Source organism: Aptenodytes forsteri, unplaced genomic scaffold (assembly GCF_000699145.1).
Source record: "Aptenodytes forsteri isolate BGI_AS27 unplaced genomic scaffold, ASM69914v1 Scaffold36, whole genome shotgun sequence".
NCBI classification, from domain to species: Eukaryota; Metazoa; Chordata; class Aves; order Sphenisciformes; family Spheniscidae; genus Aptenodytes; species Aptenodytes forsteri.
The window spans coordinates 1,327,365-1,341,873 of record NW_008795477.1 but is presented as its reverse complement, the minus strand read 5'-3'; the positions used below and the strand labels follow the sequence as shown (position 1 = coordinate 1,341,873).

At 37.2% G+C, this 14,509-nt stretch overlaps 1 protein-coding gene across 1 annotated transcript in view; it reads left to right on the top strand.

Annotated features, from left to right (window-relative positions):
* Positions 1 to 14,509, top strand: part of RIT2 (Ras like without CAAX 2) — a 184,290-nt gene that overhangs the window by 53,880 nt on the left and 115,901 nt on the right. The window contains exon 2 of the mRNA XM_009281181.1: positions 345 to 401. Coding sequence (XP_009279456.1) covers positions 345 to 401 — 57 coding nt within the window. The remainder of the gene's footprint in view (positions 1 to 344; positions 402 to 14,509) is intronic.

Here is a 14,509-nt window from a genome sequence, read left to right as displayed (position 1 = left end):
TTTCTTCATGGCAATTTTCATCTGTAGACAATATCAGGTTAACAGTATTTACCAAGTGCCAAAAAGATGTAACATATTAATACAGCAATTGATAAAATGCAGTTTAAAAAGGAAGAAATTAAGACAAATAAAGAAGTTTAATTCATATTTTTTTCCATTTATCAATTCTTCGTTATCACTGTAATGCCAATGCATTCTTGTAACTGTAGACATAAGACCAACTTTTGACTCACTTTCTAAGCTAATACTTGGATGAGTGAATTCTCTGCTTGTTCTTTTCCCTGTTGTCATTTAAAGACAGTAATGTAATTCTTTTTTCTTCCCTCTGTCTTCCTCATCTCCAGCAATGACAATGCAGTTCATAAGCCATCGGTTCCCTGACTATCATGATCCAACTATAGGTGAGTAGAGATTATTGTCTTCTTCATCCCTTTCAATCTCTCTGCCTATTCAAGATTGCCATACAGTGAGAAGCTGCTCCTAAATAACACTTAGATTGAAGCAGGGTCTATAAACTTTAGATTAAACCTTAATTTTGTGATGACAATTACATTGTGTCATGGTCATACCATAGGTATTTCTTCCTGAAATGCTTTGTACAAAATCTCTTTCACCAACAGATTTGTGGCTTCATGCTCTATAACTACTAATGGCTGTGCAATTATAATCACAGAAACCAAAAATCGTACAAGAGAGAAAGCAATCTTTCAAAATACTGAAATAGTGTAAAAACTCCAGTCTGGAGTGTGTTTTTAAAAGTTTTGTTATTTTAGTACTGTTTTCCACTTTTAAACACTTGACCTTCTCTAGAAAAATCAAGTGCCTACTGAATTTAATATACAGGAGTTGTGCTCTGGGGTCACATACTCTGCTAACTCCACTGAGTTTACCTGCATTGTAACCTTAAGTAATGATAAATATTCACATGTATCTGCAATACACTGAAAGTCATCATCTTTAGATGCTGACCATTGCATGACTATATGGCTGGAGTGCAATGGGACAGTCTGAGCTGGAAGAGAGATCTGGGATGGATTCTGGTTGGCTGAACTGAATTTATATTTCTAAATCAGTTAATTCAAAATGGCTGTGGCAAAAACTGTGTCTCATTAAAACATTTCAAATGTTTTTCCCTCTTCTAAGTTGAGTACAGATTTGGAAGATATTTACAGAGTATAAAACTGAGTAATTTAATGCCTTGAACAGCCCCAGATTCCTGTTGTATTGGGTATCATCTTTTCACATCCTGCTGGACGCTGGGTGGACACCAAGTTGAACATTAGCCAGCGATGTGCCCTTGCAGCAAAGGCAGCTCATGGTATCCTGGGCTGCATTAGGAGGAGCGCTGACAACAGGTTGAGGGAGGTGATCCTTCCCCTCTACTCAGTACTGCTGAGGCCACACCTGGAGTACCATGTCCAGTTCTGGGCTCCCCAGTACAGGAGAGTATTGGCATAGGTTGCCCAGAGAGATTGTGGAGTCTCCATCCTTGGAGATACTCAAAACTGTATAGACGTAGTCCTGGGCAGCCTGCTTTAGGTAGCCCTGCTTGAGCAGGGGTTTGGACCAGATGACCTCCGGAGGTTCCTGACAACCTCCACCTTTCTGTGACACTATGATGTCAAAAGACTATTGGGTTTTTTTTGCTGTTAAGCATCTTTTGGGCACCACTATAATCATCAATATCAATGAATGTAGTAAAAAATGTATGTCACATTAAGGTAGAAATCAGCAGAACTGAATGTTTATTCATTTAAGGGTTTAGTTAGTTTTACTTATACTAAAAAGTTCTTGCATTTATAGGGACTATTTAGTTATACCTAGGAGAAGATGGCAGAATCTGGGTCTGATAAGTGGGAGGCACTAAAAATGTTAACATTTACAAAGATTCCTTTGGAGGGGGGGATTTTTCTAACCCCCTCAGCCAAAACAATTTTTTGTTATTTTTTAAATTTTTAAATATTTCAAACTCAGGTTTAACTTATATAAAATTACTGCACTGCTAAGTAGAGCAGCTAATGGTAATATTTATTTTAATTTGTTATTTCTATAGTATTCCACATTTCCTGGATATTAACTCCTGGTAAATTGTTGTCTTTTAATGATGTAAAAAAAAAAAAGATGTATAAACTCTTCATACCATTAGTAATGTTATAACCATTAAAATATTACAAAATAAAAATGAGATGTGTCAACTCTAAAGAAGGCAAAACTAGTATGGAATTTCTACAAATTCATTTGTTGCACTCAGGAAAAAAATAATAAATCTAATTGGAAGAGAGGAGCATTAATTACTGACACCATTAAGTTTTGTACATGCACCCATCTTTATTATTAAATATCCACCTGCCATCTGTATTTATCCATATATTGTATCTTGTCATAATCTTAACTTATTGGTCTCTAGACACTACCACAATATGAATAATAGATAATCATAAAGAGAAGGCAAGCTTATGATGCATTGTAAGTACATACTGCAGGAATACCTAGAGGACCGAATGAGGATGAAGGTCTCCTTGAGTAAGAGACAGCTTCTACTCAGTAAAACCAACACTCTAAATAGAAGAGGGAGGGAGATAGAGAACAGAGAAATGAAATATTGAATGCAAACTTACACAGATGGCTTGAGGCAGAACTGGAAGTACGACTCTGAGTTTTATCTGTTCAGCACTTCTGTCTCTCAGAACATGCTGAGGACATCCTGAGAAAGGCTTATTTCTATTCATGCTCTAAAACATGTACTAAACAGCAGAGTATAATCTTGGGCTAAGTACGTATGTTTCCTCTTGGGTAAATATGTGGTATGGCCCCTCAAAATTGGACATAAACCCAAAAAACAAATAGAAGGAATCATTTGTCGTCTGACCTGTAATAACAAACAAATACATTTAAAAATCTCAGTTCATTGAAAAAGTTTATAGTGTTGAGATTGCTTTTACTACTTTCGAGCCCCTGGTCTCAAATCACAGAATTCATCCCATGTTTTTTTGTACATCCACTGATAGGCATATTTTAACTATTTTCCATCAGTCTAAAAAAAATTAGGTGATCCAAGATAAACATATCCAGGGCCAAGACTATGCTGATGCCAGGAGTTGATAGAGGAGAGGTCATTCCTCGAAAGTTGCAAGGAGCTAACCACAAACAGATGCTTTGTGTCACGGGGAAGTTATCATGTTGGGGCAGAACAGCGATCTGTCTAGTCAGAGTTTTGTTTCTCATAGTAACCCAGCAGCAGATGATGAGGAAAGAAAAAAAAAACCAGCCACATATGAAATGTACCTTCACTCTGGCAGAGTGGCAAAGCAGAAAATTGAACACAGCTTTTCAGCTGTGTCTGAGATCACTGATCTCTCTGGATATCGATATATTGCCTTTCTTTTGTGTCATACATTTTAGGCTACTTTCATTCCTCAGCAATTTGTATCTTGTTTATGGAACTCATGAGCTGTCCTGAACTTCTCTGGGCATACTGACCTCAGATTTTAGTGTACTTCTTCAGAAATAACGTATTCTGCCTACCTGTGGTTTTATTTCTCTTTGGGCATTTAAGGGAACAACAGTTTCCGTAGGTGTCACTGAGAGGATAATATTCTCTGGAAGTAACAAAAGAAGTTCTATGATGTGCTTGAATGATAATCCATGGATTTTCAGTACTTGCCGTCCTGATGAGTCTACTATTCTCCAGTTGACCTTTAAGATAAGGTCTATTGTTTCTTTTGCTTTACACAGACATAAGAATTAGTAAATAAATACATATTTTTCCTAACTTTCTTGCACTAGCATCTCCATTCTCTATGTTTTCTGTGGTGTGAAATTGTGGCAGCAGTGACCACGATACTTCACTGTACAAATTTAGCCATGATTTAAGTAGGTAGTGCTGACAGAATTGATACTGTACTTCCTTGCATTTGATGGGGCTTTTTCTAAGAGCTGTCCTAATAGAAACGGGGGGCTGGGGGCTGTAAAATCAAGGGGCCTTTGTAAATAACATCATTGTCTTTTAAATCCCAGAAGTCTATCACTTTCAGTTTTACGGGAAAGACGGCAATGACCCCTGGGGCTACTAAAGGTTTATAACTTCACCCATTTTAAGTTTTCATTGTCCACCTTAAGTGTTGACATAGAAGTGGAATAATAGTTTCAGCTGTTTTTCATTTCTGTAGATTCTTGTGAAATATATTTGCATCTAAGTAAAGAAGACGGGATAATAAACCATTCCCAAAGCACATGAGCATAGGACTGATATAATCTGGTTGATATTCTAGTTGAAAAGCAGAACCAAACTGCATTCAGTCCATATAAAGGATCCACAAAACCATCTTGTATGATCAGTTAGGAACACATAAAAAACCTGAAACAAGGCATCTACAATAGTTTTTGCTTTGACTTAAAAATAAATGGCTGCCAACGAGTTTTCATATTTTATTTCATAAAAGCCCAAATCTTTTAAACTCTAAGAAATGTTCTGAAGTTTGATTCTTTTGGTATAAAGAACACATTTCATGTCCTGACCTACTCCTTTCTACATAGAAGCATACCCATGAGCAATTGGCTTTTGAAGATTTTTAGAAGATATTTTTCTCCTTATTTTATTTTTATTTTATACTTCATCAGTAAACTAATAAGAGAGTGAGCTTTGAAGGGAGTCTGAAGATAAGAGTATATTTCTCTTTTGTCTAGTCCAACATGAGACTACGGTGAAAATTGCTTAGTGTTACTGACCAGAGAATACAGAGGAGTCCTTTCCCTTTAATATGCTGCCAAATGTTCTTCTCCTTCCCACTTCTGCTTCCCTCCAAAAACACGGTTAGGAATTTATCCTAAACATTGTGCAGTAATAATCATATAGCTTTAAAAATTCAGAGGCTTTATTTTTCCCTTTTTTGTGACAGTCCCTAGGAACCTGTTTTTTCCCTATCATTCCTTTTCATTGTGGTTCAATGTTATGTTACTAATGCATTAGTTTTCTCTTTCTACAGTGACTCGTATCTCTAGCAATATAGTAGAAATATACAACTGTATATTTATGGTGCTTTGCAGTTACAACTTTTTTTCTGTTATCCACTGGCATTTTTGAAATATTACGGGGAATCTTGTTGATCACAGAAAGCTGCTGCTACTGTGAGATGAGGCAGAATTTTTGTTAAAAGTATATTTCAGTTGTTACATTGTATGATATATGTGCTCATAGATTTGTATGTCGAATGCATACATATATTTCAAATGTGTTAATTTTGATAGATAAAATAGATTTAGAACTATTTACATCTTTTCCCTTCTGTGTTTATCATTTATAGAAGGAATACCTATACTTTTGAAGAATTTACTGGATGTTGTGATGGATATTCCAGCACTCCTTTAAGTCCAAGACTTTTTTAAAGACTAGTATGGATTTATTTGAGGGAAGAGGTTGCTTTTTGTTCTGGGTTTGTTGTTTTGGGGGGTTTTTTTGTAAGTAAGTGGTGCATTTTTGTTCCGATAGGAATTTATTCAGAGAAGTCCTTTGTACAGTGTGGATCAGACATACGGTGTCAAAATAAATGATCACAATAAGTGGTCCCTTCTGATGTATGAAACTGTCTTTTATTTTAGCTGGTTGTCTTAGTTTGGAAAAGCTGATAAGATTTTGAGAAACTCAGACTGCAGACATTATATACAGATAAAAATAAATGTGAATACACATAAACACACAAATAGATCATCATTTCTTCCTTATATCTAGTCTAAATCTACCCCCCTTTAGTTTAAAGCCATTCCCCCTTGTCCTGTCGCAACAGGCCCTGCTAAAAAGTTTGCTGCCATCTTTTTTATAAGCCCCCTTCAAGTACTGATAGGCTGCAATAAGGTCTCCCTGAAGCTTTCTCTTCTCCAGGCTGAACAACCCTGACTCTCTCAACCTTTCTTCATAGGAGAGGTGTTCCATCCTCCTGATCATTTCTGTGACCCTCCTCTGGACCTGCTCCAACAGGTCCATGTCTTTCTTATGTGTCAGTATTTGTTTAAAATATAGAGTAAACATTGACTAAAGAGTTAAATGCTACCTGAAGTGCTAATTTTAATGCTGTCACTTTGAGATTAATGCCACTTCAAGATAAAGTGGGAATAATGACTGTATTTTAGGCTTGCTACAAACATTGCAGTTCAGAATTTTGAGACAGAAACATTATTTTTGTAAGTAAATGGAGAGGGGAAGGAGGAAATTCTTTTAGTATTAGACTGTGTGTGGGCAAAATTTCAGAGGTTAGCATTTCATGAAAATGAAATTATTTCAGCACACATTTAATATTTAATTGTCGTCAACAATGGGAACAATTTCCAAGTGGCAGTGGATGTGGTCATTTTCTGGAAAAAATGAATAAGACATTATTTTTGTAAGTAAATGGAGAGGGGAAGGAGGAAATTCTTTTAGTATTAGACTGTGTGTGGGCAAAATTTCAGAGGTTAGCATTTCATGAAAATGAAATTATTTCAGCACACATTTAATATTTAATTGTCGTCAACAATGGGAACAATTTCCAAGTGGCAGTGGATGTGATCATTTTCTGGAAAAAATGGATAAGAGCAATTTACACTCTGCACAGTCTTTGGCAATATCACGGAGAGTTAATGCAAGTAGAGTGGCAGGAAAGGAAGCATGACATAGTGTAGCAAACTGGACAGCCTCCAAGATGCTCATTAACCATGTGACTAATCTTAAAATGAATACATAATGCAAACGAGATGCGAAAGCAGCTTCCTGTTTTGGTGAGATATCACTGCATGAGATTGTGTCAAATGAGCAGCTGAGGGCATTAAGGCTGTGTCAATGTCACACTTTAATTGAAATGGGTGTGGGATGGGAGGCACTTTAGCATTAAGCACATGAATTTCCATGAGGTTTCCTAACGAAGTAATGCATTCACCAATGCATCAAATAAAACACATTTAAACCTATCTTTAATAAGATGGTGGGAATGCACGGGTGAATTTGAGAAAAAAGATAAAATGGGACTGAAAATATTCTAAAGTTATATAATGTGTACCAAAAAATGTCTGTGTGATAAAGAATATTATATCTGTTTTCAAGGTACAAAAATGAAAAAAGATAAAGCAAGGGAAATACGAACTCATTAGTAATGAGAGAGTGAAAGAAGACAAAGACGGGACACATCTAATAGATCAGGAGAGGGACATCTTGCCACAAAAGTACTATTCAAATTCATTTTTAGGGTACAAAAGGTTTCTAGATCATTTCTACTATTATCTAAGATGTGTATATGTGTATACTCCATCCCTAATTTCATTCTCATTCTCATTTTTCCATAGAAGGTAAAATATTTGGATTGGACTGAAAAAGCCATAACTGGTTTTGAGCTCCAAAATTATTGTTTTTCAAAAAATTAATGTGATTGATACCTAAATAGTCACCACTGCCTTTCATTCATCATTCTCCATACATTTAGTAGCCTTATCTGAGACTGGTTAAACAACTCATACAAAATGATCTGGAACCAGTACAATTTGTCTCCAAAGACTGTCTCCAAGGGTATTCAGACTGATTGTGTAGACATAGCTAAATTGCCTTTGTTTGTGTTCCATATTCATCATCATTTAAAATGAGGAATGGAGAATATATAACAATACTGGTGTATGCGTTTGAACCATAATCCTAAACCTATGTTTTATTATTAGTTTTCATTTTTCTAGCTGTTGGTATTATCTGCATCATATGTCACATTAAGAGGTTAATACTTTCCGTATAAAACATTTTGACTTACGTACACGAAGAAGAGCAAACAGAGATTATGCTTACCATGTTAGGACTAAGCCTTACATTCAGACACCTAAATTAAAATGTCTACACGAGCTGTGTATCTAGGTTCCAGTTTTGTGGGTTTCAGGGTGATTTAGAAGTGGAGATTTAGGTCTTTGCTCATTTCCCTTATCACAGGCTCTGAGAGCCATTTGAGATGTCCTACAGTATCCTGCTTAGGTTCAGGTTCCTGATCCAGAATGCTGTGGATCTCCCACAGGTCTTGTGTCGTCATCATCTGGCCCCCTGTGGATGTGACACAGGACCTTTGGGGCACCAGAGCCCTTCTAGTCCAGTAAAGGAAAGCCAGACAAGATTCCTGAGAGCATATCAAATAGCAAGAGTCATGTGTGGGCAGCTGAATAGAGTCTATACTTCCATTAAGTGTAAGGAGATTTTAGATACCTACCTTGCATGTAGACAAATATTTTGCATCTGTCTAAATGTAGGTGCCTGAATCTGAACTGCAGTGCCTTCCCTGACAGCTTGTCAGAACAGGGGCCTTCACAGATCATGATGATATCTCTCAGAGCGTCTGGATAGATGACCTGCAGTGAAGGGAGGAAAATGCAGAGTGGGACTTCCCATGCAGAATCCTTGTTAAGGTGGCAAAAGAAAGGAGAACATTGGCATGTGTCTGGCAACATAGGTGCTCCCACCATAAGATTAAAAAAACCCCATGAATAGAGAAGGAGGGAGTAGCATTAAGAAATTAAGAATGCAAAAAGTGCCTAAGCTGCTCAGTTAGTTTAGATTTCAATGAGGCAACAAAATACCTTCTGCTTAGTGTTGTTATTATATCCTGCCATGAAGGGAAATAGAAATTGTTTGAAGCCATGGAGAATGGAAACTGGTAAATCATAGCAGATCTTTCTGCATATGAGGAAAACAATTTGATTTAAAAAAAAAAACAAACAAACCCATTTCTCTTGGGAAGAATTAGTTGTAAAGTTGGTAGTTTCCCTCCAAAGAGCAGATTAATGATAGTTGGATCACCTCTCAATATTTCAGTCTGAGCTATATCCTCTAACTTAGATGCACTCTCAGCTCAAGATGGGCTTTGATTCTTTACTCCTTCCTCTGTTGAGAACTTCAGTATTTTCCTCATTAATGAAACAGTCTGGCCCCATTCGAAATATGCTGTGTTACTCAGATAAATGATCTCTAGCTCTGCTGTTAAACTTTCTTTCTTGGGACTTTGATAAGCCAATTATTCAGTCCTAAATGGTTTGCAGACTTCATGTAAGAAATAACCGGAGCAACTAATTACATTTCCCCGTCCATACTCAAGACAAATCACTTCTAAAATCCTGGACACACACTTAATGTCTGCTACTGCTTCGTCACATTCATATTTTCTTACAAATGCAACTCATCATGCAACTATTTGAAGGCTGTTTATGCCAGGTGACAGCTCACTGTCACTTAGCATTTTCAGACACACGGGAAACAGTGCTTAATCTAGTAATTTTCCTTTGCTAATATCTCTGATATAAACAATAGCAGACAAGCAAATGCAGTCTCTGTCTTTCTAGGGAGTAGGTGGCCCAGAGACCTGTCCCTACAGCTGTCATTTTCTCCCTATCATTTCACTGAACACCTCCTTAAAGGTTGGAGGTTAATCAGAACACCTTGACGAGCATTTAGGCTTGCAGTTTAGTCTTGGAAATGCAGTTATCTGTCTGCATCCATCACTCATGCCCTTAGAAAACATACCGCAGCAGCTATGCTAGCAGATTCACTTCAGCCACAGTGGTACCAGACAGCAGCTACAGTTTTGAGTCTCTGCAGCACACGGTGAGGCCTCAGGGAAGGAAATAGCATATAGAGGAGACCCAGTGTAGAGCTATCCAATTTCTTTACCCTAAATCATGAAGAAGGAATGATGCATGAACTATCACCTGTTAGGAACAGACTTTGGAGGCTCTGCAATAGATTGCAGTTTTGTGAGATGGGATGGGCCAAATCTAACAACTCATTTGTGTGGAAAAGGAGGAAATCCCACTCTTTGTCTCTGCCCTTCTCCCAGCCTTATTGGCTCCCTGGCATTCATCGGACAACTTTATAGGCTGGTTGAAGAGTAGTCCAGAAGAAAACTAAGCCACCCCAACACAGAATAATTGTCTACCAGGTTAGTGAGTTTAATCACTTTAGTAAAAACAATGCAGCAAGCTCAAAAAGTGGCAAAAGGGACAGTGTAGAACCACCTATGGGGAAATGGGAGTCTAAGTGGGGACGAAAGAGAAAAGAGATCCTTTTATTTCTGGGACAGGCAAGATGTGAAAGCTGAGTCAACCATCTCATGCAGAGTCACTCTCAGACATCAGCCCGTGAGCCAAAATTCCTTCCTAAACTGATCTCTGTTCTCAAAGACAATAGGGATAATTACCTGTGCTAAAAATGTAGATGGATTCAAAAACCATTTAGGTAAACTATTGGAGGGAAAAAAATCCATCAAGGGCTGTTAAAAACAGAGATTCTGCTTCCAGCTTAGAAGGGCTCTTGAGGTGCAAATAACTGGAATCTGAGAGAATATGCCAAGCAAAAATCATTGTGGGATTCCCTGGGCCATTGGTCACTCTCCAAAAGAGGAAAATGGATTAGATGGACTATTGGTCTTCTATGGCTCTACTTTTTGTATTCTCATTTGGAGCATTTACCTAATCTGAATGATCTTAATTGATAGTCTGGCCAGTGATCTGACTTCCCTTTCTCCTTTGTTTGAGAAAGCAAGCAAACAGATGAACAACTCTATTTCTCAAACATCTCTGCCCAACATCTGCCTACCATGGATGGAACAGGAGAGAAAAGTGTTTCTCCTGTGTGTTGCCATGAGACACCTATGCTGTATGTTCGCATGCAAAAAAGTACCAATACCCCTTAACTGTTAATGGTTCATACTTCTTATTTTCTATCCTCCATTAACTCTCTTTGTGTTAGAAGTAAGATATATTCCTGCCTTGACCATCTTCTCTTCTCCACTGAATAAAGCATCAATGGAGGATCAAAGCACGGTATATAACCCTTCTATTCCTCCTAGTAACCTCTGAGTTTAATTGTATATCTGCTAAACAGAGAGAGAAGAAAAATAACCAAAAACTGCATAGAAGCATGACCCTGTGGTTGCTATTCTTAAGCACTTATTAGCCAGATTAAAATTTAGGAAGGAAAAAAAGCCTTTTCTCAAAACTGTGACAATATAAAAACATTTCTGTGGTATATTTTTTAATAATAGTAATTATTAAAAATGGTAGTAATGATAATAATGAAAAAAATTATTAGAATTCTTTCATAATAATATCTACCATATTCAGAATCTAGAGTCAGCCAAGAATAGAAACCATTGTTAAAATTTTTTTGTCTGTTCTATGCAAAATAGGCTATTTATTTTTTTCATCTCAGCTTCATACAGGCAGAAGACCTCTATCTCAGCAACTGGTGTTTTTGATTTGACTCAATCCAACAATTCTCACCTCCCCCTGCTTTGATTCACCAACACTCTAACTAATCCATCTAATAAACTGAAGTGGCAAAAGGAGTGGAAGAGTGCTGCTTCTTATCACAGAAGAGCTTATTCTCAGAGCTAAGCTCTTCAGGCCTCCCTTCAGGCCTACCGTGATACTCCAAACACTGATCTATCAGAAAATTGGGACAACATCTCCTTCTTGTGTTAGCAACTGTAGGGTTTTTAGTAGCGTTTCATATACACACATTCATTGGATTGAGACCCTCTGATAATCTGGGGAATTCAGCTCCTAGTCTATAGATCCTGACTGGATTTAAGTGTGAGCAAAGTGTCCATCTGGCTGGTGACATTAAGACAGGAGAGTTTATATGTTTATCCAGAAGTATAAACCATAGTGAAGTCGTGTGGGTTGTGGTTTCTAATTCATAACAAAAATGTACTGAAATTCTAGAGCATGATTCATCTCACCCTAACATCTGCATCTCAAGTTAGTCAGATGAATAATGCTCTCAAATGTGAAATACTATAAAGAAAGCCTAGGTTCTTAGGGCTAAATCAGGGTGGAATGTCATGTTATGGGTCAACTGAGAAGCTTCAAAGGCCCTGGGAATTAGATGCCTGAAGTTGGAGTGAACACCTAAGTCATTCTGTGGCTTTAGGCCAGTGGTTCTGTTATAGGTATCACAACCCACATACGGTGATGATAATTATGATTAGGATCATGTACTTAGAAGGAGCTGAAGTGAGACTTGCAACCCATGAATAGGGTCACCGGTGGAAAACTTGCTTATCTATTCCTTGTATATCATGATTTGTAAAAATATTCCTTAAATTATTTTTGAAATTGGAAGAGACACTCATGCTATGGTTTCCTAGAGGTGGATGATTTATGACGCTCAATTCAAAATTCTTCGTCACAGGACAAATGTCTCCATTAACCTTTCTTTCATGGAAGCCGGCAGCCATCTACACCTTACTAAATCCAAGGCACCATCCATGCTAATAGCCATGCAGATGTAGTCAACTTGTTAATTACTCCCCTTGAAATGACAAGAAGTGAATTAATAGCTGTCAGATCCTCCCACTCGGTAGCACAATCCCGGACTTGAAAGAGTAGTGAAATTGCTACCTGTTATTCCTTTTCCCCAAGATAAGGGTACTTGGACTCCTGTTAATTATCATGTTTTGATTAAACAGGAGTACTTTGTTCACTTTGTTCGTGTACATCTTTGAAGTAAATGACATTTTTCTGGAAGCAGAGAAAGTAATGATATGTCTTTATTAAATATTAGTAGCATTATCTATATTGCAAGTGGTTTCTAACAGAGAAGCAAGTGCTACAGCAAAAGTTTGCCTGAGTTATCTTTAGCCCTGATTTGCAAAAATGCTAACATTTGTAAGAAATCATATTTTCTCTTCGAGAGCTGGTTCTCAGAAAAATATTTGTCACTGGAATAGTCTTATTCACATGGGTGGGACACTTTATAAGCAAAATTTAGCCTGTTTGAAGAACTGTAATACAAGGTCTGAAGAAGAGCTGAGTGAGTTTTCTAGGCAGCAAGTCATATCCTTTATAATTGTTTATATAAATTTAGTCACATCTGTGCATTCTTGCAGATTAAAATAATAAATGGTGACTTTGTTGATAACAGCATTTGCATCATGAATGATAGTTAGTGCACTGGGCCAAATTATTCAGATAGACTTTGCCAGTCTTCTATCCAAATCTCTGCTGTATCCCAGCCTCTCTGCAGAAGCCCGTCATTTATAGGAGGTGACTATTCTACATCCAGGGGAATCCTACATTTCACAATATGTTGTAATGTAAGAATGTAATCAGCTTCTCCATCCATATGTCTGTGGGAAAGAAGGAAGAGGGGCACATTGTTTTCTAGACTTCGTCTTGGTTATATGAATTGTAGTTAGAACTTGATCAGAACTCTTAACGATTCTGTTTTTCATGGGCTCTTGTGAACATGCATTTTGCCTTTGTTAATAATTACATTTTAAAGGGGAAAATGCATATCTGCAACTAGAAAATAAAAAGTTGCAAATAGTAAAAAATTACATATTGTAGTAGTATAAAAATAACCTATGTTTCTATAGCAGAAGACATTTGTATTTTATTTTTTTGTATTTAATTTTCAACCTGCTCCTAGTCCTGAATTTTTTCAGGACTAAGTAAGTAAGTAGTTTCACACATTGCAGGTGCTCCACATGGGTATTAATTTATGATACTCTCTTCTTGCACATTCAGGTACTCTCAGTCTTACGTATCTCTCTGTGTTTATATACGTAGGTACTTACATACCAATGCACAAACACATAAAACCGTACATATGTCTAATCTCCCTATCATGAAGCACCTCATGGGAATGGATAAATATCAGTACTTGGTGCAGAAGGGTCTGTTGACTTGGTGCATCAGAATATTGAGTTCGAACTGACGGAAAAGAACTATGATGCATCCAAGTCAACAGCGTGAAAACGTTCACTGTATGGAGGGCAAGTAGCAGTGAAGGTGTTTCTTGTAGTCCGTATTGTTATAAATGGTGGATGGCTTTGATTGATTTCCGTGGAGCATTTGCTACCATGAATGCAGACTGAAGGTGTTATGTTCACATATACTGTTACAATTTATTTGCACCGTATAAAACCTTTGAGCCCTGATGACAGAGATCTGACTGTGTGCAAGGTGCTGTATGACCAGAGAATGTAGCAATGATTTTGCCTTGCTGGCCACTTAGGTCTTACATTTTTGACCTTTGCCTGAAAGTGGATACCTTACTTTGAATTTTCTGTTATACATGTGCTTTGTCTCCTTCTTGATGAGTACATGTAGATGAAAACCTCTCCTATACAACACTTTGTGCAACAAAATCACTCTTAATTTTGGTTCTTCTTGAAAGTCACCCAGGCCATTGTCTCCTTTTCCAACTGTTTTGTTAGTAAACGTCATGATAATGAGGACCCAAAGGGAGAAGAAAAAACAGATTTAACTGACTCAAAGTTCAATTCACTGAGATTTCTGTTCACACAAAACCTTTTAGAGCACAGACAACGTTTCTTTTTTGTGCCTACCACAGACTAAGTGAGATTAAGTTGCTTTTGCTTCCCCTGCTTTTCAGCAGAGAATGAAAGGGTACCACAGTAATGAAACTGCAAGCTGACATTGAAGAAGAGGTGCTTGTACATATCTATAGGTACAACTGCAAAAAAAAGAAAAAAAAAAAAAAAAAAAAAAC